The 27,893-nt window shown below is 38.9% G+C and overlaps 1 protein-coding gene across 4 annotated transcripts; it reads left to right on the top strand.

Annotated features, from left to right (window-relative positions):
* Positions 1-445: 445 nt before the first annotated feature.
* On the top strand, positions 446-27,729 carry LOC112557688 (nucleosome-remodeling factor subunit BPTF-like). Of its 4 annotated transcripts, none has more exons than XM_025227686.1 (24): positions 456-1,927; positions 2,503-2,745; positions 3,454-3,659; positions 4,923-5,089; positions 5,733-6,300; positions 6,633-6,854; positions 7,159-7,542; positions 7,740-7,882; positions 8,509-10,639; positions 11,604-11,742; positions 17,236-17,419; positions 17,641-17,854; positions 18,239-18,442; positions 20,008-20,118; positions 21,699-22,648; positions 22,975-23,242; positions 23,424-23,685; positions 24,143-24,368; positions 24,815-25,046; positions 25,422-25,539; positions 25,774-25,947; positions 26,450-26,645; positions 26,832-26,916; positions 27,173-27,729. In XM_025227686.1, the coding sequence occupies exons 1-24, from the start codon at positions 936-938 to the stop codon at positions 27,361-27,363; spliced, it is 8,610 nt and encodes a 2,869-aa protein (XP_025083471.1). In that variant the 5' UTR covers positions 456-935; the 3' UTR covers positions 27,364-27,729. The 4 variants fall into 4 exon arrangements, with proteins under 4 accessions (XP_025083486.1, XP_025083471.1, XP_025083479.1 ...); XM_025227694.1 differs by having other exon boundaries at positions 458-1,927; positions 24,830-25,046; XM_025227701.1 differs by lacking the exon at positions 25,774-25,947 and having other exon boundaries at positions 446-1,927.
* Positions 27,730-27,893: the final 164 nt, after the last annotated feature.

The raw sequence follows: 27,893 nt of genomic DNA on the forward strand, positions 1-27,893 counted from the left end.
CAGATTTCTACTTTTACCAACTTTCTTTTTAATTCCATCCTAATGAAAATTATTCTTTGCAAGTTTCACTTCTAGGTTAAAAAAAAGTACATTGTAATACATAGGAAGTAATCATTACACCATACGTAGATTACAACAGTTGTTTATAACTTCAATGTAAATGTTTTTAATATGCTGCATAAATTACTTGTTAATAATGGAAAGAATTATTGTACGCATTCAATACAAGAAAATTCATGACAAGCACACAACCAAAAATGCTACTCTTCTTTATTTGTCTTCGCTCATTAAAATAGTAATAAAAAAAAACCTCGTTGCAAACAACGAGAATTGGACGAGAAGTCAATTTGTAATGAAAGTTTTCATTGGTCAATAGTACTTTATTCCTTATTGTCTGACCCTTGGCCTAAATGAGCAAAATGGGTCAAAATGATCTGAACAGAGCGGTCAATAAAGCTAAGCACTTATAGCATAATAAATTGTGTTTACCCTTAATTGAACCATACACTCATCTTTTAATGCCAAATATCAAATGTTCATTTGTAGCAGCACCAATCAGGGAAGAGCTTTTAAATTCGAGCAGATGTTTTGTCCGTCAAGACTCTGGAAGAAAATTCCAAAGATTTTCAAGAATTTCTTCGGTTTATGTTTAGTGCATCGAAGTTTTATAACCGGCAAAGAAGAGATAAGGTAATGTAGTGCTTTCTTGTCCGCGAATTGTCTAGTGCAAGCTTAATATTCGAGAAAAAATGAACTGAGGCACACTTTGATAGGCCATTTTGGTCACGTGACCAAGATTTAGTAAAATGGCGGCTTCCCAAAATTTTCAACATGGACACTAAAAACATTTAGAACAGCTTTAGTGATGACATGGACACATGATTTCTTGATATACGCTCTCTTGATTGTCTAATCTGTACCCTGATTGTTTGAAAATGTCAACGAGAGGAAGACGAGCAAGAGGCCGGCCGCCAAAAGCCCCGTTACCCATCAATCGCACAAATTTTCTGCGAAAACCAAAAGCGTTTACGTCAGGATCTGGGGAACAAAGTTTTATTAGCACCACGGGCAATGGATCCCCCTACCTCTCCCAGAGTTTTCGGGGTTTTAGCACCAGAGGAAGAGGACGTGCTGCATCTTATAAAAGTCGAAACTTCGTAAGTCAGTTGATTGCAGATGATGATGATTTGTCTTCTGTTGCGGACATAGAAAATGACAGAGCAAGTGATATAACTGATTTCGATAATACAGACAACTATGGTTCTGATGTTTCTTATGAGGAATCAGATGATTCGTATCTAAGCGACGAAAGTTTAAGCACAGTCAGCAGTTCAGTTAGCAGAAGAAAACTTTACCCTAAACGACCAAAAACTCCAGAAATACCAGATGACAAAGATATACCTCAGCTGGAACTGCCATCAACTGCAACTGATCTTATAATACCTCAAGAACACGTCTTGCAAGCTGTTGGTGTTTACGAAGTTTTGCGTCATTTTAGAACAAATCTCAGGCTCTCACCATTTACATTTGAAGACTTTTGTGCTGCACTAATCTGCGATGAGCAGTGCACACTTATTGCAGAAATTCATATATGCCTCATTAAAGCACTGCTGCGTGAGGAAGAAAGCAATAATACCATGTTTGGACCTCATGACACAAAGGATAGTGTCAACATCAGCCTGTTTTTTCTAGATGGCATGACATGGCCAGAAATTGCAAGGGCATACCTAGACAGTGAGCGCCATCCAGAGTTCAGAGCTGCATTGCCAGCACTAACATCATCAAATTTTCCATATGTTCCACTTGCAGAAAAACTTACAGTTTTGCAAACTCTGACAGATTTGTTCTTGACTACCACAAGTGTACGTGCAGAGATCACCAATGAAGGCAACATACACTATGACGATCACTGCCGTGCCTGTCATAAGTAAGTAGCTTTTCTCTTTTCTAAATTCATAGTGAAAATATTGTTCTGTTGTCTGTTAATTTGTTGCATGAAGTGTTTTGTGAAAACTTTCTCTGATTTTTCTAAATTTAGTTTTTAATAGCATGAGCTAATCTGAAACTAGAGCTGCTTTACTTCTTTGAAATGTATATACATGTTGTAGAGGTGACTTTATTTTGAATACTATAGATATGATTTTATAGCATAGATTGAGTGTGAAGATAAATTATAAAATGGAGGAGGTTACACTAGCAGTCAGTTTTGACATCCCAAAGAATGATCTTCACCTTACTGTTAAGGACTGCTGTTTCTGTGTGCCTCAGATACTTTCCACTATTAAAGTTTATATTTTAAGGATTATATGCACAATTGCATATTTTTCTGCAACGTGATACTGGGTGCTGATGTTGATAGTGATTGACAGATTTTTCTGTGTGCAGTCTTTAAGAGTTTTGTAGTTTTAATTAATGTTATTGATGATATGCAGTCCATTTTATTATTAAATTAATTTTTTCCAGAATTTTAATAAATTGAAGAATAAATCAATTTGTTTTCAGGCTTGGCGATTTGCTTTGTTGTGAGACATGTTCAGCAGTATATCATCTGGCTTGTGTGGAGCCACCCATGGAAGAAGTGCCTGAGGAGGACTGGCTGTGCAGTGTGTGCAGTGCCCACCAGGTGAAAGGTGTTACAGACTGCATTTCAGAAGCAGAAAAGAGTGGACTGTTGAGCCGACAAGAGCCAATAGGTTTTGATCGTCATGCTAGGAAGTACTGGTTCCTTTGTCGACGCATCATTGTGTAAGATGAATACTTTTCTACAGGAATTAGTTTATAAGCATTTAAAAAATTTTATAAAATAGTTATTTTTGTTGATGGCTTTTTAAAAAAAAATTATATATATATATTTTTTTAAAAGTAACAAATGCATCAAGATGAAAATGTAGTTTGCAAAGCTTTTTACTTTCCATAAGGACTTTTTAAGCATTATATAAAGCTTAGTAATTTGTCCTTTTTGGGGAACCCAGTATGCAAAGATAGCCTGTATGATTGAAGAAGTGCCAGAAAGGGGTTATTTCCCTTTCGGATATTCACACAATATTTTAAGAAGGAAGAATGCCATCTTGGCTTTAGTCTATTGTAAAAAAAGATCATGGAAGTTTTAGATTCCCACTCCCCACCTTTTTTGTGGTTTGTTTGTTTCTTAAATATTTTGAGTTTATTTTTATTGACAGATCTTGACTATGGCATGAATAAAATACCTTGTAAATTTTATGTGTAAGAAAAATCTGTAGAAATAAATTACTTCCCTAAAAATACAGCAAATTATATCTTAAGTCATCAGAATTATATGTCTGAACTGATAATCTCTGAAGTTTTGTAGTCTTTTAATTTGTTTTAGCGGAAAAAAGACCATTCTTAGGTAGCAGAATGAAACATGCTTGTGGAGTGCTGCAGAAGTAAGCTGCAAGGTGATTTTGCTTTTTTGCTTTCTTATATTTTATTCAGCGAAGGAGAAAATGAAGTCTGGTACTATAGTACAAAGTCACACGTAGAGGAGTTGATGGAATGCCTCGAAGGAGGAGAGTGGGAGCGAGAATTGCTGGCTTCATTGCAAGAAATGCGTGATGATATCATGAAGCATGTTGCCATCACAGAGGAGTTGACAAGTACCAACAAGGGCAGCAAAAAATCTATCATAGAGATTGAAATAGGTAACAATATTTCTTGTCTTTCATTTTATTGTGCATGGTTTTTTTAACCCAGTAATTGATATTTGACAAAATATTCTTAACAATATCAATACAAATTAGCTAATTTTGAAGGTGGATAGCTCTTTTTTTTTTCTTTCTTTTTTTTTGTGTGTGTGTGTGTGTGGCTAAAAGATAAGTTGGGTGGGGGGGGGATATTAGGTGTTTTACTGGGAGCCAGCAACTAAGGCAATATCATGGCAAGGCAATGCAGCCAGCCCTATAAACAGAACAGTGGTGGGTAGACTGTATCTTGACAGTTATTTTATAAATAAAAAAGTTGTTCTTGCCTTACTTTACTTCAGTTTCTTAATACATTGAGTCTGGGCCTTGACCGTTTATTGTTATAGATATACACAAATTTGAAGTATTTTCCAAAAATGGTAGATAATTAACTAAACATAATAGGAACATAAATCAAAATAATAATTTAAGTTGAAAGTTAAGAGAAAGAAATTGTTCCTCCCTTATTTCATTTTGAAATTGCATTTTTTTTTAAATCTAATGAAAATTGGGTATTTCAAATCATTTCCAAAGAGAAAATTTTGATACAGGCTTATGCACACTCAATCATCATTGCAATGTTTAGTCCAATATAATTTAGTGGACTGTAATGGTTACACAACTTGCAGAAAGGAATAATTGTAACTTATGATGATGTAAAACAACTTTATTGTCAGAAATATACTTAAAATGAAAAATTGCTAGCTGACTTGCATGTGCCCTCGTGTTGCCATTGTTTTTGAAAAGAAAGGTACCTCCAGAAAAATTAAAATCTTCAAACTATCAAACTGTCTTCCTGTTCCTCAGTTAAGGGATGTAACTCTTTTTGAATATGATTTGCCTTGCCAAATGACTTGATTCTCTCCTCTTTTTTTGGGGGGGGGGGGTTTACATAGTTTTGTAGTAAAAGTTATTAAATATGATGGACATGGGTGAGCAGCTCAACCTTGACATATGCTGAAGGGGCTAGATCTATTTGTCTGGCCCAGTTTGCATGAGTTAAGGTATTAGTCTGTATTTTTTTGTGTCATCTTAATTGTCTGCTGGTTGCCTCATTAACCTTTTCATTTACAATATGTTAAAGTTTTTGTGTAGAGTTTAAGCTTTTTACAGTTGACCAGTTAGGCTTCTAATGTGTCTGAGATTGAAGTGTGCCTTATATTTGTTCTACTCTCAGACTATCAAGAAAATAAAATTGGAGTGTGTTCAATTTTGATTCGACAGCTCAGCTTGTGAAGCAACAGGCAGAGCGGGCCATGAGAAAAGCACAAGAAGAAGCAGAGCGCAGGCAGCGAGAAGAGGAAGAGAGGAAGAGACAAGAGGAAGAAGAAAAGAAAATACAACAGCTTGTGCTGGAAGGCAAAATAATTCACAAAGATGGTGAAAACAAGGTGAGTTGCATGATGGCTTAGTGCATATATGCAAACTTGCTTGTCTGTTGCTGTATGTGGCTTATGTTTAAACCATATAAAATTTGCCTGAATTTTTTCAAAAACATTTTAAATAAAAACTGTTCAAACAATGTTTTCCTTGCAATACTGAGTTGCATACATCTTAAAACTTTAAAGAATATTCTGCATATGAAATTAGTTTTGTGTAAATGGCTTTAATTCATTGCAAGTTAACATTGCCCAGAATTAGAGGTAAATACTGTTTCATTGTGTGATATTCATCTGCATTTTGGAAAGAGGTCAACATCTCATTTTGTGTAATGTTTGAAAACAAAGTTGTTATCCAGCAGAACCTTCAGAGCGCATGCTTTTGAAGTTTTTGTATGGACTGGGGCCTTCAGTAGAAATAACTATGTGCTCCTAATCCACCATTACCCCCACCCCCACTCCCCCCCCAAAAAAAAATCATTAAATAAAATACAAAGCATTTTTGCCAAAAAAGCTAATGACAAAAACTGTCTTCTGTTAACTTGTGACCAAGTTTATGTTTGATCTCATGTGTAACTCAGGCTAGCCTTAACACTTTTTGCTAGTAGTTTTGTTCTCATTGAACAGTTATTAACTACATATTTACTGGTTACAGGATATAACTATGTTAGAAGAGTCTTCCAGCATCTTAACAGCAACCATGAATGAAGTGGTCAACACCACAATGAACTTGTCTCATAACTCTCAAAAAAATGGTCAGGTAACATCCTCTTCAACGCAGATTAAAGAAACTACCACCACCATTATCACCACCACTACCACGACCACGACCACTGTTCATATGGAAGGTGCATCTGCCGAGGCATTCAACCACACCAAACCTCTCAACATTTCTGGTAGGGACAGCTTACTGTCATGCATCCCCTCAGAGTCTATCCCAGAAAGTACAGGACAAGATGATAAACCCAAACCTAAGGTTGTCAGCTTACAGTCTCTGATTCCTAATGTGAAAACTTCAGCACTGCAAGTGGAAGATAAAGGTGGAGGTGGAATGCCAAAGATCACTCCAGGCACCAAGACAGTATTGGTTGTCAACAGGGAAGGGGGTAAGGTAACCTTGCAGGTAGCTGCTCAGGCATTGGAGAAGCTGAATGATGCTGGGAAGGGAGAAGAACTCACAATGACTCAGCAGATGTCATCCACCACTACAACAGCAGCATCAGGTTAGACTAGAGAAAGAGAGTAAGCAGGAATAAGTCATGTGATTAAAAGTTTAGAATTGTTGTGAAAGGGTCTGACTTTTCATATTTAGGTAGGAGAGGGATACTCTTGGTTTTTTTTTTTTGTTTACTTTTAATGCTGCTGTCTTATCTCTCTTCTTTTTTTTTTTTTATTCCTTTCATCTTATCTTTGATCTCTACTTTTCTTCTTGTACATTTATTCCTATCTCTTGATCTCCTTTTTTCTTCAGCATTGTATACGACTAAAGAATTTCTTTCAAGAATATGAACCATAGTGTTTTCCTACATGATTGAAGATCTTTACTGTTCTTCAGGAATTGAGACCAGGAGAATTCTTACAAGATCAAAAACTGGATCACTGACACCCAAGCAGTTTACAGATTCTATCACCACAACTACATCATCCCTGAAAATGTCTGGCAAGAGCTCAGCTGATGATGTGCTGGTTATCAACAAAGATGGAGAAATAAGTCGCATCACTCGTAGCAAAACACTGTCTTCTTCATCTATTGCAGTGTCACAATATTTCAGACTTGGTAAGAACCTAAAGCAAGATATGTTAGTGTTCACTTTTTCATTTCATAAATCTTGCCAGTCTACAAAAAGAATTCAAATATGAGCAGTTAAGGTGACCGCCTTACATTCACAATCTAGATTCCACCCAGTAAACTTGTGCACTTGTTTCCTTCAGCATTATGTTCTTTACTGATAGCTTTAAATGTTATTTTTGTGCGTTGTCTTCATAACCTTCGACCAGACCATTTAATTTCTTAGTCTTGAGTTTCAAACTTAAAGAAAGCATGTTGTATTTTAAAGAAATTGGCACTATCTCTTTGTCAGGCATGGAAGGTGGCTACAAGTCATATCAGAATCAGTACTCCACAAATCCTTTGGCTCTCAACAAACACCAGCACAACGAAGAACGGGACAAGCGCCGCCATTTGTCACACAAGTTTTCACTCACACAGGCCAGTGAATTCAAGTGGAATGGCTCAGTGTATGGCAACAGAGCCATTACCATGGCTACTCTGCGCCTGAGCATTGTGCAGCTTGAGAACAACATCCCAGCAGCTTTCTTACATCCTAACTGGAGTATTCACAGATCTAACTGGCAGAAAGCAGTACACATGTGTCAAAGCCCTCAAGACTTTGCTCTGGCTTTGGCTATTCTGGAAGCCTGCATGAAGCCTGTCATTTTCAATCCTGTGTGGCATGAGTCACTTGGTGAGATACAATTTACTAGTAGCTCATAGATGCTTTTGTTGAATTATGTATCTCTAAAAGTGCAGTCATTTACCATTTGATGACTAGATAGTGTGCACTGTTTACCTGTGCTAGCGACATCTGTTATAGTTCATTCTGGTGTGTGTGTGCATATTGTATTCTTGGCTGAATTCTAAGCCGTCCATTTATTGTTGAAGGTCATACTCGGCTGCAGCGAATCACAAGTGGTGATAGAGAAGAGATGAAGAAACGGGAAAAAGAAGCAAGGAAAAGGAAGGAAGAAGAAGAAGAAGGAAAACCTTTGGTTTGGATTAAGTATCCTCTAGGACTCAAGCATCAGGTAATGAATATAAGCATTGTACACGAATAATATTTATAACTATCCTGTCTTTTGTAAAGTATTGGCCAGGATCTTAGAAGAAGCTAAAGAATGATCTCCATGCCAGTCACTTAAAAATAATGTGAATTAGCAAACATGTTTAAGGTTGAATTTTATAGACTTAAGTACTAAAACATTCTCCATCATTTTTACATATTTAAAAAAAATTAATTGATGTACATGGACAATCTTGTACAATTGCAACTCTTGTTTTGCCAAACCATTTTGGTTCCCCAACCCCCATCCTCCAACCAAAATGTCCACTTAATTAAATTAAGCTCAGGGCTTCTGCTAGGGCTAAATTCTTTGGGGTCCCAGGGACCCCTTCAGATTTTTAAGGGGTCCCTGTTCTTTGCCCAAATTTGAAGGGGACCCCATTGACGAAAATTGAAGGGGTCCTCCGAACTTTTAATGCGTACTGTACGCAATTTTTTTGCGTAAGCAGAAGCCCTGTAAGCTGAAGGAAAGAATGCATGGATCGGGTGTTTTCTGTTATTTATGAAATCTAGAAGAAAACCATCTTGAAATTTGTGCATCAATATATTTAATATGATCTTATATAGGTTATACAATGCTATTGTTTTCAGGTGTGGAAACAAAGAGGTGAAGAATATCGAGTTACAGGTGGCAATGGCTGGCTGTGGGTGAGTTCAACTCATGTTGGGAACTTTACCCCTCAGGATACTGTTGGCTTGCGCAGCGTTGCTGTCAAAATTCGCAATCGACGTTTAAAGGCAGCCAAGGCTTTATCTAAGTCAAAAACTTCGGAAGAAGACAAAGACCCAGAGAATGGGGATGGAGGGGATATAGAAGATGCCAAGGAGGCCGAGAATACAAAGGCAGCAGACAGCACAGGATTCTCTACTTCAAAGGCAGCCTCAGAGAACATGTGTATTTTGCGGAGTTTAGCATTTGATGGTGGAGAGCAGAGAATGAATACAGATGCTCATGACGAAGCAAAAGATGAGCAGACAGCAGAAATAATGGAAGTTGATGCATCTGAAAATGACAGCCAGGCCTCTTTAGTAGCTGCGGCAGAAACAGGTCCCAGCTCACCAAATACAGTTAAATCTTCCACATCCAGTGACCAGGACACTAAAGTACATCCATCACTGGCTGGAAACAAACTTACTATGTTCACTCGCAACTGGGGTAACTTTGCAGATAAGCGAGATGCTGAACTGGCCAAGGAAGTGTTCTCCAAGATGCCAGACAAGGTGACAGATGTCGACGTAATTAATGTTTCTGATGCCATGCAGAACCGCACACATTATCCCAAGGTGACTAAGCCCTACTCTAAGCTGGACTCACTGTTGGAACGTCGCCTAAAGGCAGAGGAGATTGAGTCTAAACAGCGTGCTGCCCTGGAGCAACAGATCCAGTGGAAGTTGAAATATGAGGAAAAAGCCAAGATGGGCCATGAGAGTAAAGACATCAAACCTAGTCTAGACATTCTTATAAATGGTTTGCCACAGAGCAAAACACCATCACGTTCTAGCAGTTGTTACTCACCTCTGTGTCACAGTTTAGGTCCTGAAGCTTGTTATTCACCAGCCTGTAAATCTCTGGCAGCAGCAGACTTAAATGCAGGTAAATCAGATTTGTGTACATTGACGAAGAGTGAATCTACAGAAGTGAAAGTGGAAGTAAAAGTGGAAGCAAAAACAGCTTCTAGTGTGGCAGCAAGTGATGTGACCAAGTGTGACAGTAAATTGGCAGCAAAGCTCATCAAAGAAGAGCCTTTGGACACTTCTCAAGGCTCACTTAAGGCAGCTAACATAACCTTGGAGGAAGAAGAGATCGATGTGGAAGGGGACAGAGAGGGAGAAAATTCAAACTCTTCCACTGCTTCTGACAAACTTCTGAACTCTCTAAAAGCTAAACCCCCAACCTCCAATAGTGGAGATAATGGTGAAAAGTCTCAAAAGGCAGCAACTTCAAAAGACAGTGATGCAGGAACTGTCAAGACGTCTTCAACAAAGGTCTCATTATCCACATCGCTACTCACCAAAGACCAAGCAGAGAGTTCTAATGACAAGTCCAGCAGTTTGCTACCAGGAATTAAAGATTCTGTTTCGGTAGCTCATAGTTTATCCAGCCGTTCAGGTCTGACCCTTTCCCAAGCACAGCTTGCACTGACGCAGGCCATCATGAAGATGAGTGTTGAAGAGTTGCGAGCCAAAATACCACCTGTCCGTCATACACAAGACAAATTCAAATTGCCTCGGGTTGCGCGAATAGGAGCAAAACAGAGAAGTAAGACAATGAAGAAAGCCAGTCTGCCTGTTTGCCAGAAGTTTCAGACAACAAGTAAACGGAAGAGCATTTTTGTTTTGGAAAACTATGAATTGGCAAAATTGGCAAGACGTGGGGGCTTCCGCGAAACATCAGGCTTCAACTACAACTGCAAGATGAATAATGTAAACTGGATCTATCCATGCCCACGGCCATTATTCAAAACAGCATGGCGGTATCGCACCCAAACACTCACCTCTTTGGCTGCAGCTGCTTTGCAGTTGCGCATTCTCTGGGCATGCACCCGGTGGGATGATCTGGCAGTCAAGCCACCTGCTGGTGGTACCAACACCATCTCAACTGAGACTGAAATCACCACAACAGAACTTCTGAAACGACGAGATATTGGACCACATGGTCTGAGATCTGAGTACCAGGTGCGAAAAATTGTTGTGCCCCTGGGCATCACAAACCAACCTAAAGGTGAGAGAATATGCCTTTTCTTACCACTGACACTTGTTGACATAACACATTATAACTTCTTCACACAGTAGCTCCTAGGCACTCCCTGAACCATTTTCAAACAGTTATCTTCCTTAGATTTTAAAGAAAGCAACTTTTACTGAAAGTGTCTGAAATTTCCCATCACAGCCTTTCAATGCAAAAATGGCATTGATCATGCTGAGTGCTACACAGAAAAAGAAGCTTATGACCTTGTGATGATATTTGCCTGATGAAATGGAAAGCAAAGAAAGCAGCACTTCTTTTTCAGAAGATTTTATTGATGAAAATAAAATTCAGCAGTAATGGTCAGTGAACTGCCCACAGCTAATAGCAAGGGAAAACTTTGTCAAAATTCTGTTTGAAATACCTCACACATTTTGGATTTACCCAGAAGCATACTTTCAGGATGAATCAAGCGAGAAATGGTTGATTGTTTATTTTGTATTTTGTTAGGTTTGTTTTATCCTTTGATTTCTTTTAGTTTTTTTTATATATATTTTTGGGACAGTATAGTATTTTCCTTCATGTCAGGGTAACTAGTTCCATCTTATTGCTGCATTACAAATGAATCAAACTTCACATGTAAGATATGGCCATTCTTCTTTATTCTTTCTCTAATTTTTTTTAAATTTCTTTTAATTTCCCTGTTTTTTGTGACAGTTTGTAATTCAGTTAAAAAAGGGTAAAACAACAGAAGCACTTAAGGTCATTAAGAAATTTAATCTCTTGCAGAAATAATTTGCAGGAGGTTCTTGCATGGTTATTATCTTGCACTAACTGCATCGACTTTATCCAAGTAATATAATCTGTTTAAAAGCCACAAATGTCATCCTGACAACTGCAAGGAGTATGGATAGTTCTGATTACTTTCTGTGTGGATAATCTTTAAACATTTCAGGTTCAGGTGTTTACAGTTTTTTTTTTATTATTATTAACATCACAGAAAAGTATACACCTCAGCGTAGTGGCTTGCGAGAGCGAAAACGAGTGGAATCGCCACGACAGACAGAACCTAGTGTCACAGAGACCTGGGTTCCAGAAGAGGAATTGGAACTTTGGGAGATTCGTCAATTTGGAGAAAAGTGAGTGAACTAAGGCTTCCCAACCCTCTCTTAAATACAAGCCCCAAATAATGTGAAGAATATATTTTCTATGTAAATGTCATCTGTAGTAGAACTACCTCCCCACCACAACATACAACCAACAATTTGTGTTCTATTACAACTTTTTGCAGAAGTCATGTGTTAACAGAAAAGGAAGTACATTTTAAAATAGACTGTTTCTGACCAACCATTTGCTCCATATAATGATTTTCTGCAGAAGTACTGTAAAATAAGTGAAGTAAATTTCCAAAGAGACTTCTTGTTCATTGTTGTCTCTTTGTTAATCACCACATGTCAGTCAACTGTGCTTCATTACAACCATTTACAGAAGTCTTGTGTTTATAAAAATAAGATTTTTGTGACTGTTTTATTGCGACTTTTTCAGGAAAAATGCTTTTTTTAAAAAAAAGCATTTAGTGAATTTTAAGAGCAGCATCTTTGTCTACCATAGTACACATATATTGATCAGTTGCCCTTACCTGGTGTGTTAGTTGATGAAAAAATAATAGTAGGATTGTTGTGGCACATTTCCTCGCATGAAGGTGAGCACAGTGTGCTTTACAAACAGGGTTCCCAGGTCCTTGCAAGGTCCTTTTAAGTCCTTTTATATTGAATTTTCGCCAAAAGGCCTTTTAAGTCCTTTTATTTGCCATGCGGTCCTTTCAAATTCTCACACAGGTCCTTACATTTTCTCTGTGACCCTTTTAAGTCCTTTTATCGATAAAATATTACAACAAATTTATTTCCGGAGTAGACTTTGGCGCAAAATACCGACGATTTTTCGCTGCATTGCTATTTTAATCACATGACTACCCAGTCTCGCTCGCGGCGGGAACGTCCGTTTCGGCCTTTCGCGAGTTCACTCTCGTCGTGTCGACCACATTTCTTTGTCTGCTTAACAATTTGAAAGATGCCGGGGGGGGGGGCGTTAGTGTTTTACGCCGTGTCAGCAACTCAGGCTATATTACGGCAAGCAGCCAGCCCTGTAAACAGATGCCACGTGCAGAGAAAGAACAGCGTGCCCGAGACGAGAAATGAACTCAGGGCAGCCAACCTTCACTGTATTGGTGACAGGCGCTAACCGTTGCGCCACTGGGCCGCTGTGAAAGATGCCGGGGAAGTGCTCTTTTCAGGAGAAGTGGCTAAAGGAAGACAAGTATAAAGATTGGTTAATAAAAGACTCGAGCAATAAACATTTGGCACGATGTGCTGCCTGCAAAATATCTCTGAATCTTTCATCAATGGGCGAAAGTGTTCTGAAACAGCACATGGTTACCGAAAGACACCAAAGGCAAATAAAAGTATTTCTGAAAGATGCGCGCTTTTGTGTAACTGATTACTTTCGTCATCGAGAACATCCACAGCCCGCTCAAAATCAGACGGCACCGACCAGCTCTGCAAGTGTGTCCAGTAAGTTGACAATTATTTATCTTTAGCGATTCATTTAGTTAACGATGTGGGTACTTAGAAAAACACATTAAATTAAAGCGTGCATAACATTTTGCGGTTTTTTTTCCACTCTTTATTAAGCCTATCGTCTAATTTACGGTGAAGCCAATAGCTTAAAGATCAGTAAATAGCAAAGAATTATTTAAATTAAAAAGTTGAGATTTTCATTTTCTCATGATTCGAACTACAAATAGAGTTTTATACAATCACGAATCTTACTACAGCTTTGCTGCAGAAAATTGATCTGAATTTTTGGCATCTGATCAGGAAAGATTAAAAAGAAAGTATAATTAATAATGTATGCTTATTATCCTATTTTACCAGCAAATACATTATTTTTTGGATTTTTAAAATCAAACAATTTAACATTAAAGCTAAATCAGTTAGCTGAAAATAACTTTCATTTTCAACTATGCTGCCATCTTTATACTTTAACTTAGTTTAGTATTATTTATATTATCATGTCATTAATTATTGCTTTTTGAAACCTGTCTTTTATTCAGACAGAACATAATGTTTACAGACATAATGGTAACTTAAATGTTTTCTTTGAATAGGTTTCGTGATGAGCAATGAACGATTGAAGGCAGAGATCCTGTGGACTCTCAAGATTGTGGAATCACACTACAGTTTCAGATCTGCTGAAAAGTCTGCTGAACTGTTTCGACTTATGTTCCCAGACAGCCAAGTAGCTGCAGAATTTAAGTGCGGTCAAACAAAAGCCAGTTATCTAACTTCATTTGGGCTTGCTCCTCACTTTTCGAAATTGCTTCTGGACTGTGTAAATTCGTCGCCTGAGTATGTTCTTTTGTTTGATGAATCTTCTAACCATAAGACTCAAACTAAACAGCTGGATTTCCATGTTCGTTACTGGAGTGACAATGCTGTAAGGACTCATTACCTGACCTCGGAATTTTTGGGTCATTCCGCGGCCATAGACCTTCAACAAAAAGTTCAGTAAGGTAATTAGCGAATCAAACTTCAAGCAAGCTAATTTACTTCAAATTTCTATGGATGGACCTTCTGTAAACCTAAACCTTCTTGAGAAAATTAATAACGACATGATTACCAATCACAATGTTGGTTTGTTAAATGTGGGCAGCTGTGGACTCCATGTTATGCACAATGCATTTAGGCGTGGGTGCGAGGCTTCTCAATGGGAGCTTGAGTCATTTCTTACATCTGCTTATATCTTGTTCAGAGACAGCCCAGCCAGAAGAGAAGATTATATAAAAGTAACTGGTTCCACATCTTTTCCAGCCAAGTTCTGTGCTCACCGATGGCTTGAAAACAATTCTGTTGCTGAAAAAGCAATTGTTATGCTTCCATACTTGGAAAAATTTGTCAAAGCTGCAATGGAGAAAAAAAATAACATTGCCAAAGAACAAATCTTTTGATATTGTAAAAGCTGGAGTCTTATCTACCCCTTTGCTTTCATGTCGTCTGGCTTTCTTTAGTTTAATTGCCAGTATACTTGAACCTTTTTTGAGAAAATACCAAGCTGATCAGCCTCTTCTTCCTTTCCTTTGTTTAGACTTACATGACATTATGAAAAATCTGATGCACAAATTTATCAAGTCAAATGTACTTAATAAATGTGAAACTGCCCTCCAACTTGTGCAGGTTGATATATGCAACAGTTCTAACCATGTCAATCTGAGCATGATCGAACTTGGCTTCAGGGTTGATAGACTACTGGCTGTAGCTAAGAAACAGTCATCAGTAAACGATGGAACTCTCATGGCCTTCAGAGCTGAATGCAGAGATTTTTTGAAAGCAGTTGTTCTAAAATTGCAGGATAAATCTCCACTGAAGTACACCCTAGTGAGAAACATAACTTTCTTAAACCCAAAGACCATGGGGGAAAAAGACAAATCAATACAAAAAATGAAAAAGGTTTTGTTGTATTGCCAAGGTGTGAAAAGGTTTGATGATGTGACTTGTGACAAGGTATTGTCAGAGTTCCGTAATTTTCTTGACAGTTCTGCAGGTGAGTGTGGTAGTAAGGCTTTTGACCCTATGACACAAAGACTGGATAGTTGGTTTTATGATGCCCTTGCTGAAAAGCAGAGTTTCAGGTGTTGTGGTCTGTTGTCAGACAGTTACTCCTACTCTCTCATGGTCAAGCTACAGTGGAAAGAGGATTTTCATTCAACAAAGAAACAGTAGCTGACAATCTTAGTCAGACTGCACTAAAAGCACGCAGAGTAATTCTTGATCATATTCACAGTGTGGGAGGGGTGGAAAATGTTGAGATCTCCAAACCACTGATGATATCCGCTTCTAGTGCCTATGGCAGGTATGAACGTTACCTCTCTGAGCAGAAGCAGCAGAAGGAAACAGAAGAAAAGCAGGTCCACAGAAAGAGATTAGGAGATGAGCTGGTAATACTCACAAAAAGGCTAAAGACCACCAGTGCCGAAGAACGACACCTGCTGGAACTGGCTGACAGACATAGTTTCCAGGCTGAAGAGCAAAAAAGTTTTTCACTTATTGAAAGATCTAACAACATGCGTTTGTTAGCCAAAGACAAGAAGAAGGAGATAACAAAGATTCAGTCAGACATTGATAGATTACAGGAAGAAATTAAAAGGTGTTGAATTGTGACATTCAGAATTAATGTTTATTTCAGTTTAAATAAGCCTGCACAATTCTGTACATGTATGCTATGGAACATGTTAAAAACCAGAACTATTTAGAGGAAATTAGGTTGTGTAAAGAAATTGTATTGTTTAGTATTGGTAAAGCTGTAGGGGTGACAAAGAATTGAATTTCATCAATGAAACTTTTGCTTATAGTAGATGGATTGCTTTGTCATTTTGTAATCTTAATCTTATGTGTATTAGTATATCATGCTGTTTATGTATATGTTTGCATGTGTTACATGTATTGTAATAAGAATGCTTAAATAATATCTCAAGGTTAAAAATAAATGGGCTGTAATGCTTGACAGTTTCGACTCATTCCATCTTTGGTTTAGCATTAGGATCACACTCTTTTCATTCCTCATCTGATCCTCCAATCCTTGGCATTCCTTGTAGTCACAAGAAAATGTTTGGTCTACACATCTGTACAACACTAGTTGCCCTTCCGTATTCGCAAAAAACGCTCTTTTTTTCAAAAGTTCTTTAGAAACTTACTCTTTCTTGAACTTTGATCTTCTAGTACTACTGTGCATAGCTCTATTTCTATCTCTCTCTTCCCGTTAGAGTGTGTGCGAGAGAGAGACACGTGAACTGACTTTTGTATTACACCAAAGAATGGCTTTCAGGTTTTGCAATTATTATTACTTAGATTTCTAGAAAACTTGGAACATTAACGGTGTATGTTATCAGCGCGCTAAGGACACTTTTTAAGTTATCTAATCTAAATATGGCAGACAGGCATCAAAATTAACTCTTTGATTATTTATTACTAGAAATACATGTATTTGAGAACATAGAGAAGACCACAGATTCATAAATAATACATCTTTCCGACCACACAAGAGAAAAACTTAAGCATTGATGACTGTCACTTAGGTCCTTTCGAATGCATGAAAGGTCCTTTTAAGGTCCTTTTAAGGTCCTTTTTTGGCACCATCCCTGATCCCTGGGAACCCTGTACAAAATGCAAGGCACAGTAGGTATTCGTGCCATGTGACAGAGAAGACCATCACAATCAGGCAAACGCGCACACACACATGCATAGTAACCATTGCCTGTCAAACATGAAGAAATGCAGAGAGGAAAAGGTGGAGAAACTAAAAGGGTAAACTGATTACAGTAGGTATTTCCAAAAGAGACATGTTTTAGGTCAAGATCTTGAAGCTTATAGCATCTCCACTGTATGAAGAGAGAGAGACAGCACATTCCAAATATAGTTGTTATTAAAAGTAATGAGCAAAGGTAAACATCCAATATATGTGAGACAGTAAGAAAACCTACCTGGGTTCATTGTTCCTGTGTAATAAAAATTACCAGAGGTACTAATATTGGGTATCATTTGTATAGACACTAATGCATTTTGGCTTCTGTATTCTAGGTTAGAGAAGCAACAGGCATTGGCACAAGAGAAACTGGCAGCACAAGGAGGTAGTGCAGGAGCCACAACAGTGGTAGTAACAACAAGCACTTCTGGCCTTTCTCAAACTGCTTCCCAGATCAAAGCACAGATGGAGCAACAGCTAAAACAGCAGCGCCTTGCTCTTCAACAAAAGCGCCTTCAGGTAATGTCAAGTCATTGGTCAGAATCTCCCCTTTTAACACCATTCACTTAATCCATCTGCATGAAGATTGCAGAAGGTGAATGCTTAGTTGCTTTTCAACAGTTAATTTTAAGAACAGAATGACCACCTTGGAGTATGATGGTTTTTAGTTTGAATTTGGCAGAAATCTTGAACCAGTAGGAAGGATTGTACACTCAGAAGGTGCCTTGGTATTTTGGCAGGAAAACCAGGGCATCAAGCTCACCACTACCACTTCTACAGCAGCAGTAACAGGAGGCACTACAATTGTTATCAACAACTCGGCCAATGGTGCTGCCCCGACACATTTGAAGACAATCTCAATCAGTGCACCAAGTAGTGGAGGCGCAAGCACACCTACCCTCATTAAACAGGTTCAACCCAAGACTATCTCTACTCCTAGCACTGGGCTTCCTGGTAAGTAAAACAGAGACAGTATTTACAGACTGATTGCAAGTACAGTGCACTTAAAATGAACAGGTTTGTCATTGATTGAGAACCGGGTTCCTCTTGTGCTTAACAGGATTCTTCAACAAAATTGCTGAAGGACTAGAAAGAGTCTGCCTTATGATCATTTGTATAGCAGTGTTCATTTGGGATAGTGCACTGTGCTTGAATGTGACGAAGCAAGAGTGGGAGGGGATCACTAGAGGTGCAATGTCTGCAGATCATGCAAGATGAACCTGCATTGATTGGTTGAGAGGATCTGGGGCTCACAGGTTAAACAATAACTCTGCCATCAAAATGATGAGTTAATAATAGAGACCGTAGGCATTCATGCAAAGCACTGACCTGTCCCAGGATCCGTCATGGGCAGTGCCCTTTCCAGTTCCCCATTACGGCCAGGTGTGAAGGTTCAGCTGCCAGGTACTACAGTCTCCATCCGTCCCACCACCTCTCTTACTCTGGCCCCCAAGCCTGGGGCCACCTCTGTTACTTCTGCCTCAGCCTCTACCCCAACTCCTCGCATGAACACTCCGCAAGAGGCCACACAAGTTCTGAAAGGTCTGTACTCAGTGCGAGCATCTAAGCCCCAAAAGACCATTTAAATTTGAGATGACCGAAAGGTCTGTGCCAACTGCAAGGCTGCAGATAATGTGTATTCACCTAAGGGTATGTCATTACTCAGTGCCAGGGCAAACCTGGAACCCATTCTGACTTCAAAATACTTTCACCTCTTGTAATTCTTGTTTTCAACTACCATCTTGGCAGTGTACAATATTTAGACGTTAATTTAGATTATGAGCAACGTAGTCAACGTAGTCAATGCAGATAGATGCTTAGTTTAGTATACTCTGTTTTCCAACTGTTGAACTTTCAAAGAACATTAAGAAACAATCTTTCAAGAGAATACTTTTTCCTTTCAGAATTTGAATTTTTGTGATGAGAGTGTCCTTTTCATACTGAACCATTTAGAGGGGATATGCAGAACCTTTACCCTGGCAGCAGCTTTTGGGCTTGAAATTATTGTTTAATAAGTTTGTCTTCTTTACAGTGCTTTTGTCACTGCCACTGGCACCAGAATGTAAACTCAGCATGATGAATGTCATCAAACTGAACTGTTATTGATAGGCTGGTAGATACTGATCCTTCTAAGTAAGAAGAAAATGTAGAAATCTTCCCAGCCTAATAATCTTTGAGAAGGAGTATTAATTTTTTAAAATCCAGTAATATGACTGCAAATGTAATATGATTTGTTATGATGAGAGAAATGAAATGATTAGAGCCCAGCTACTTCCTGTTTCTTTTTTGCCTCCGGTGAACAGGTTTTATATTATATGACTGCACTATTCTGCTATACGTTTGCCTCAAGTACAGAAAGTTTTTGTGGATTTTCTGTGTGTATACATTCACTCCTTAAAAAACATTAAATACACATCCTTTATGCCAGCCATAGTATGTGTGCATAAAATGAGAATATCTTTTCACCTTTTTGGCCTAAAATGGGAGTTATGTTCAGTTATATTTTCCGTGCTTGATACCTGTAACCCATCTACAATTTGAAATAGCTGGTTTATAAATAGCTGGTTTTATGCCTGGAGGCATGGGGAAACAAAAAAGGAATTAGTATTTCCATTTATATAGTAGATGAAAGATCCCAAAGACCAATCAAATGCTCCAGACATACTGTTTTAAACAAGCGATGATGCAAGCATGAATGATACTTTCAGAGAAGGAGTAAAATGAATTTATTCTAAAATCATTAAGGAAATCATTGTTTCCTCAGCTTTTGGATATGCCCAGTTTTAGCAAATAAAATAACTTATGTCCCCAAAATTGAATATAAGTTCGGAAAAAATTAGTGTATGCTTAAAATCATACAGGAGTATCATTAATTTTTTTTTCCTCTTATTTTGCATTTATTTTCTGAATCTTTGGGAAAAAAACCTTATGGACAGTAATGATCATGATTCATCAATTACAGAAAGATATCAGATATCTGTGATTTGTTTTAGAACTCAGAAGATGACTAAAGTACAATTCACAAGCCTTTCATAGTGTGTTTAAAAAGTACAGAGACACTGATGTCACTTCAAGATTGGTGGAGCAGAACCATTTTTCTTTTGCAGGTACAGTGCAGATTAAACCCCAGACAACTCCAAGCTTAACTGGCCAGGTGCAGAACCTCCAGATTATTCAAGGCCCTCAGGGACAGCTCCAAGTCCGTGGGCTCTTACCTGGTAAGCATGTACATTTTGAAATGCCTCTGCAGTCCTCCTGCATTCTATTTATCTCTCGTCCCAACCCCCTATCTAAGACTCTTTCAGAATTGCCAGAGGAAGAAAAAGAAAGAAACCTGGCTGATGATAATTTCTGTAGCAGTGTTTGTGGAGATTAGATAAGATAAGACTTTATTTGTCCCAGAGGGCAATTCTGGTTTGATTGCACTAGGCTGAAATGCAGAACTTTTCTGGCCGACAGAATTGAATGGTATCGCCCTTGCAAGGGAAGGTAGGAGCACATGTGGTGCGGACTACTAGTGTCCAGTCATCTCCAGTTACTACCCAGACAATAGGCAGGGTAGAGATCACAGGCACTGAGAACCTTTTGGGTCGATACTGCCAAAGTAACATCATCAGTATGATATGAAGTTTTTTTACATGCGTGCCTTGCAGCTGTATCACTCTCATCCCATCAGTCAAAGGAGACTGTTCTGCTGAAAACTGCGACAGACTGGCACTTCAAGAAGTCTACAGCTGCAGATCCGTGGCATCTGTTTTCTCAAAAATGTATCATTTACATGTCCCAAATGGCACACTTAGCAAATTGTTTATGTTGAATGAGGATACCCCTGATGTGATGTACGCAAGGTACATCCTTTCACTTACAGAATAACTGTCACCTAGTGGAGACTAGTTCCAGATGATATTATGTCTGTTAGGACAACCAAAGATGATCAGCACATGCCCATCCATTTTTTTACATCTTCAATTTGATCGAAGAGGTGCATGAGACTGAATGTGCAGGAACGTGATTTACACTGTTCTTCCCCTTGTCGTGCTCACCAACAGACAAACATAGACTGTTGGGCCACTTTTGTAGACGGTGAATAGGCCCTGAGTTACAGGTGGGAATTGTTGGCCATTTGTAAAGGTACAAACATTGCACATGAAGGCAGATGTACTTTATATCAGTCACCAGGGGAATAAACTGAAAATGTTGAATTTTGCCATCCCTTATAAGTAAAGAAAGATACAGAGAGATAAAGATAGACGAAACCAATAAAAATAAAGTTTTAAAATTCAATTGTCTTTATGTTTGTTTCATTTCTACTGTTTCTTCCTCTTCTCCTTTAGTTTTCTCTCTATTTTATAGAGAATACATTCAATTGTCGGTCCCAACCCTGACAGTATGTTCAGTTTCAAACCGTTTCACGTCAGCTTTCTAAACACCAACAGAAAGTACTCGGCTGAGAAAGACGTTTTATTGCTAGGGTAGTCAGCACTGCCTGTGATCTCCACCAAGCCTCAGGGTCGGGGTAGCAATTAGGAAAAACTGACCTCTTGTAAAAGTCAGCTGAGCACCGTGTGCACTCCTATCTTTCTTCGCATGGGCGAAACCATTTAACAAAATGCCCACAAGAAGTTCCACCTTTAAGCATATGAAACGAGTGGAAAGGGATCAGTCTATTTGTGCGTTATAAAAGATGAATTAGCATTGGTTGATTGAGAGAGTATGCTCAGTATGTATTCATTTACAGCTAACCTTAGAATAAGGTAACTAGTATAAGAATACTTAAAAAGGTCTGTTTTGTCACCAGGCCAACAGATAATAAGACTGCCTGATGGACGCCTCCAGCTGATCACTATACCAGGACAAAGCACAGCAGCAGTAAGCAGCCCTGCTGTAACTGTAGCCACAACTCAGCAGCAGCCACTTGTCAGGCCCACCATCACATTGCGACCACAGCAGCCAACACTGGTGGTCACCAGCCCTACCCCTGCCACCACACAGGCAGCACTGACACCTGCCACACAGACACGTCTCATTGTGCCCACTCAAATTGCAACAGCAGGAGCTGTTTCCCTGTCTGGTGTGGTAAGTGCTCCCACCATCACTTTGCCTGCACGCCCTGCCACAAGTATCCTAAGCATGGCAGCTTCCTCACCCACCAAGCCACTTATAATCAGCACCACAGGCCGTCTGCCTGGCAGCACCATACTCTCCGCTGCTGGCACACCTGGAACAGCTACCCAGCAGCTGGTCAGCCTTGCTGGACAGCAGGTAGTCAGTGCCCCTCTTTTGGCTGGACAGACTTTGCTGACATCACAGGCTTCTGCCAATCCTGTTACTACCAGCCAAGCAGTCACTACCCTTCCAGTGGTCTCCATCCAGTCTGCTGCTGCAGTTTCCTCCACTCCAGCACCTGCAGTTGTGGCCCTGCAGACTTCTCAGGGGACAGCATCCCTGCTGCCTGGTCAATCCCTTCTTGCAAGGCCTTTGACTGGAACCACAGCAACATCACTTCTTAGTGTATCTTCTCCTGCTTCAGCAGCAACCTTGACCCTTGGCCAGAAAGTGACACACATAATTCAGGCATCAAGTGCAGCAAACTCAGTCAGTACTTCCACCACATCTGCAACCCCAACGCTTGCACGGACACTTGCAAGTATCACTCCACATCTGCAACTGAAAACAGTGGCAACTCCTACAGTGGCTGCAATCAAGACACCGGCATCCCCACTGCGTCAGGTTATCTCTCCAGTTCCGGTAAAACATCTTTTTTTTACTTTTATTTAAATCTGTTCAGGCCCATGACTTGCTTTATTATGACCCTCTATCCAGTTTCGAAAAAGCTATCTTTGTCTTGCATATTAAATAGGTTTCAGTTTGCATATATTTCTGCATTTCATATGAGTCATATTTGATATGTACTCTTTTTTCATGTCTTTAAAAAAAATGAGGCACTGAAAACTAACCAAAAAGTTCTGTCATGTTTAGTGAAACTGGTTAAAATGATTTATTTCAGGGGCAGAAATTATTATTTTCTTACATTAAAACCTCCCCACAAGCATTTAAAAACAGCATGTTCACAGGTGAAATCAGCTATCCCTGGCACAGCCAGCAGCCCATTAAAGACAGCTATAGTGCCCGTAGTGCCTAAGACTGCAGGACAGCCACAGCTGACTCTGCAGAACAGTGGGGCTCAACCGACTGTGAAACTGATTGCCCCAGTGGTGGCCACTACTTCCAGTCCAGTCACCACCGCCTCTGTACCCACAGTTCCTGTTACTTCTGCTTCTCCAAGCACTTCCACCAGTCCGACAGGAAAATATGCCATCACGCCTCAAGTTGTGCAGCAAGGTTTGTGTCAGATTACCCGAAGATCGGTTTTTAAAAAAAGAAAAGCTAAGAAAATCCAAAGCCAGGTCAGTCATATGCATGATTCTTGTAATAACTTTATGAATGGCACTCGTTTCAAAAATTATAGTTTGCTGCTGCCGTTTATTTTATGAATGTATGTGAATTGGTTATTCTCTTACAGTGGTTCGACAGGCTTTGATGCAAAACCAGACACCAGAGATCCAGGCAAAGTTGCTGGCAATGCAGCGCCAGATACAACAGCAGCAGCAGCAACAACAACAAAAGCAAACAGTCACTTTGACATCACCTGGTGGCATTCAAGTGGCCAAGGCAGCAGTAGCTGCACCTACTAAAATTCAGTTAGCCCCTGTTAGTCAGGGAACTGAACCAAAGGGTTTCAAAAGCAAGTTTTTGACCCAAGAGCAAAAAGATGACCAAATGAGGTTTGTGAAAGTTAAGGATATTTTGTGATATTGCAGTGACAGCAGCGCATTTGCTGTAAGTCATATTCTGTTTCTTTTTCTATCTTACCAGTTGACAGTAGGTTACATTTACTTGTCAACCATCAAAAGTTTGACTCTGACAGTAAGCTAGCCTTTGCCTGGTGTGCGAGACATCCACTGGTCAGGTGAGCAACAGTCTTCAAACAGCTATAAAGGTGACAGCAAAGCCTATACAGTATTTTTGTGGTTACACTAGCATTAGCAGCAGAGTTTGCTATATGCTTTTAAACCACATGCTGAGGCAGCCTTTTGTAACTTGTAACTTAATATTCAGCTTTTGTAACTTGCTTTCCTTGGGGTGGCCTGTTTAAATGAATCTGCTTGTTTTGTTCATGTGTCTAAAATTTATGAGCTGAGCAAGCTGTTATAAGGTGACCATTTGTGTGTGACATGGCAGGACTGCAGTGTGTAGCATGGTTTTAAAGAGTCTGCTCGACAAAATCGAAAGAGAGGAGAAGATAGAACAGAAAAGGCAAAAGAAACAAGAGTCTGCAGAAGAGAAGCAAAAGCGACTCATCACAGTCACCTTGCAGCGAGCCTTGTTTAAGCACAAGGAGGCTTTAAAGAAAGAAATTCTGAAGAAGAGATCTGTTATGGAAAAGACACTGCAGCAAAAAATCTTTGTGAGTTGCATCTTTCATCTCCCCTTAGTGTATTTTGCATAGCTCTAAAAGTATCAAATAAATAGCAAACCTCAGAGATTATACTTTCCTGGTCTTATCTCTTCTATGTTGACAGACTTTTTTTTTCCACTCTGTGGATCTTTAGGGTATAAAATCAAAAGCTATCTCAGATGCACTGCCTTGTTTTCAGAAAGCTTGTTTTCTGTTGAAAAATAAGAATGACATTTCAGAAGTTATTATTAGTGTTCCTTGTTTGTTGTTTTTAGTTTTCCTTTTTTTTTTTTAAACCCTTTCTGAAAGGATGTAAAGGTTGTTGTCTACCTGTCTTTAATGGGTTTTCTTCCCCTTTAACTTTTTTGGTTTGTTTTTGTGTTTTTTTTCCATCTGGTTTTGTTTGCATTCAGTATCTTATTCAGAAGAAATATAAAACACCAGCGAATTTGCAGAAATCTGCTTTGCAGATGGAGATGGCAGATACAATAAAGCGCCAGAAGAAGACAACCAGCAAAACTAGTCCAACATCTACTGCATCATCTTCAATGCTATCAGCTTTACAGCAAGGCAGCAACCCAACTCCTGTAATGTTGGTCAAAAGACGTGAAGGAGAGTCCCCTAAGATCACTGCATACACCCCACCACCTGGACTCGCAGATAGCAAATCTGCCAAAAAGCGCAAAGGTTAAAGCAAACTTCATTAAAGCAAACTTCATGGCATGCAGACCTGGCAATATCGTTCCTTATCCCGTTTTATTTTTAGCCAGTGCCCTTGAAGAGTATTCTTAGCCACAAATGTGGGGTGTACAGGCTGTCTGATAAATGTTATTAGCTTATTCCAAAAATTCTACTGTCAGGTGTGATCATTTGATCTTTGTTTTCTGCTTGTGACATCCTCTTGAGTGCAAATGTCTAAGAGGTTTTTTTTACCATCTGTATTCTTATATAAGTAAACTTCCATATGTAAAGCTTACAAGAAAGACTGACTTCTTTAGGCTGCAGCAAAATCAGATTTTATGCATAGCAATTTGCTTAACCCTGAGTTGATCTAATGTACAGGTTCGTTGATGAGAAGTGGTCCCATGCTAAACAACAAACAAAGGGTGATAAGTGTTCCAGGCAGGAGTCGTGGGGAGAAGGTTTACTGTGTCTGCAGAACTCCCTATGATGAGACAAAGTGAGCAGTGTCTTTTTAATTGTTGATTGATATGTGTGTTTGGTGCAGGCAGCTTAAGTGGTTAAGCATTAATTGTCAAAAACATGTTTTTAGACCAAGTATAACCATTTCATTCAGCTTGTATGTTTTTTACATTTATTACATGCATGGTTTTTGCATGGCTATGTTTGCAAAACAGGTTCCATTACCAATAATACAGGTTCCATCACCAATATGAAAATATTGATATTGCAGATTTTACATCGGGTGTGACTTGTGCTCAAACTGGTTCCATGGCAGCTGTGTAAATATTACAGAAGAACAGGCTCGTTTCATTGACTCTTACATTTGTGATGACTGCCGCAAACAGCAGGAAAACACTTCTGAAGAGTTGTATTGTTTGTGCCGAACACCATATGATGAGAACCAGTAAGAGCTGCTGGATCATCTGTGTGTGTGTGTGCATGCGTATGTTCCTTTCTGAAGGAAAAACTTAGTGTTAAAAGTCTTCTTAATGCTAATACTTTGATGTATCTGGCATGATGAAAACCACACAGAATTAAGAACCTGTTGCTGTGTTGGATCTTTCATCTTCGTCTTCTGTGGCTTGTTTGTAAGCACACCTTCTATCATCACTGGGTGCCATCAGTTATGCATCTGTGCTGGAAGATGAACCTATCAAAATCATGCCTACGATGGTATAAGCATTATCCTTTGGAATGAAAACAGAATTCTTCCATATATATATAATTGCTTAGTGGAAAGAATTTAGGAGTGGGTTGATTGCAATTACACTGTATTAAGCTTTTTCTTTGTAATTCTTTGTATACTTTTTGTTGATTGTTTGACATCTCAACTAGGTCTTACCAGATAACAAGGTGATTTGACTCTAAATGTGCTGAAGATTTGTTCCCCTTTGTTTATACCTAAGGTTCTACATTGGATGTGACCGATGCCAAGACTGGTTTCATGGACGCTGCGTGGGGATTTCAAAGGCGGAAGCAGACTCCATTGATACATACATCTGTCCAAATTGTCAGCAAAAAGAAGAGGTTGACCCAATAGCACAAAAAGAGCTGTCATCAGATGATTTTGTCAACCTCCTAAAAATTGTTCGCAGTCTGCAGGTAACTCAGTTAAACCAAGTCCTGTCCCTCTCTCTCTTTTTTAAAAACCACTTTCTGCACAAACCATACCAATTTCTTGGTCATATTATAAATGCATATAATCCTCTTAACTTTCTACAGGTGCTCAAACATGCAGACAGAAAATTTTATTTCAGACTTTTTTCCCCAACATTTTTATATTCACAGGGGCACAAGATGGCATGGCCTTTTTTGACTGCTGTGGATCCAAAAGATGTTCCTGATTATTACAAGGTCATAAAGGAGCCTATGGGTAGGTTGTTCTTACTGATGAGTTCGGGTTTTTTTGGCGAGTTTTTTGCCATCCTAATTTGTACAAATAACAAATAACCTGATGTAAAATAGAAGTCTGTATAGTTAACCTTACCGTCTACAAATTCTTGTAGAGCTGATATTCCTATGTGCCCATTTCTTTCAGATAATTAAAACAAAATTTTGATAGATGAATCAGAATGCTTTGATTAAATGTTGGACATGAAATTTATCTTGCACTCACTGTCATCTTCCAGATCTGTCGATGGTGGAGAACAGGGTAGCATCAAAAACATATGCCAAGTTAAGTGACTTTGTGAAAGATGTGACCAAAATTTTTGATAACTGTCGCCTCTACAACCCTACAGATTCCCCGTTCTACCAGTGTGCTGAAGTTCTCGAAACTTACTTTGTACAGAAACTGAAAACCACTCGAGGGCAATTTTGAATGTGTTCCACATAGTGCTGGTCATGACAAAAGTAGCTATTCTATTCTTGTCTTGTTGAATAAATTTCATATTTATTGCATACATTTTTTTGATGATCATTGCCATTATTGTAGATACTTCATCCATCTCAGAGTATTTTACAGCATTTTGTGCAACACAGTTCCTGGAAAAATAATTAAGTAGTTTAGCACTTACAGATCTTGGCTTGAACAAGCCAGCACTTTTGACAACTTAAAATCTTGTTTTGTACTCCCCATTTTTGTAAATAACCCATCATTTTACTCTTCTCATCCATGTTGTAGAAGAACTTAGCAGCATCTCAAAATGGTACATATAAAGTGGAAAATAAATTTTGTAGCTCTACAGATCTGATCTTGTGAGCATGTATGAGAGCTTATGGATTGTGACCATATATTAGATATAACCATTTTGCACTGTGTAGAAATGGAACAGGAAAAGAAACTTGCTTTCCCTGGAAATGGCAATACCACTGTTTCTTACCTGGATGCACATTCGGACACACATTCAT

This window comes from Pomacea canaliculata, linkage group LG1 (genome assembly GCF_003073045.1).
Source record: "Pomacea canaliculata isolate SZHN2017 linkage group LG1, ASM307304v1, whole genome shotgun sequence".
In the NCBI taxonomy this organism is placed as follows: Eukaryota; Metazoa; Mollusca; class Gastropoda; order Architaenioglossa; family Ampullariidae; genus Pomacea; species Pomacea canaliculata.

Bases quoted from the DNA above. Each gene is read 5' to 3' on its own strand.
- LOC112557688 (XM_025227686.1), top strand. From the start codon at position 936: ATGTCAACGAGAGGAAGACGAGCAAGAGGCCGGCCGCCAAAAGCCCCG. The intron at 2,746-3,453 runs GTAAGATGAATA...TATTTTATTCAG, and splicing joins CTTTGTCGACGCATCATTGT to CGAAGGAGAAAATGAAGTCT. The intron at 17,420-17,640 runs GTAATGTCAAGT...GTATTTTGGCAG, and splicing joins TTCAACAAAAGCGCCTTCAG to GAAAACCAGGGCATCAAGCT.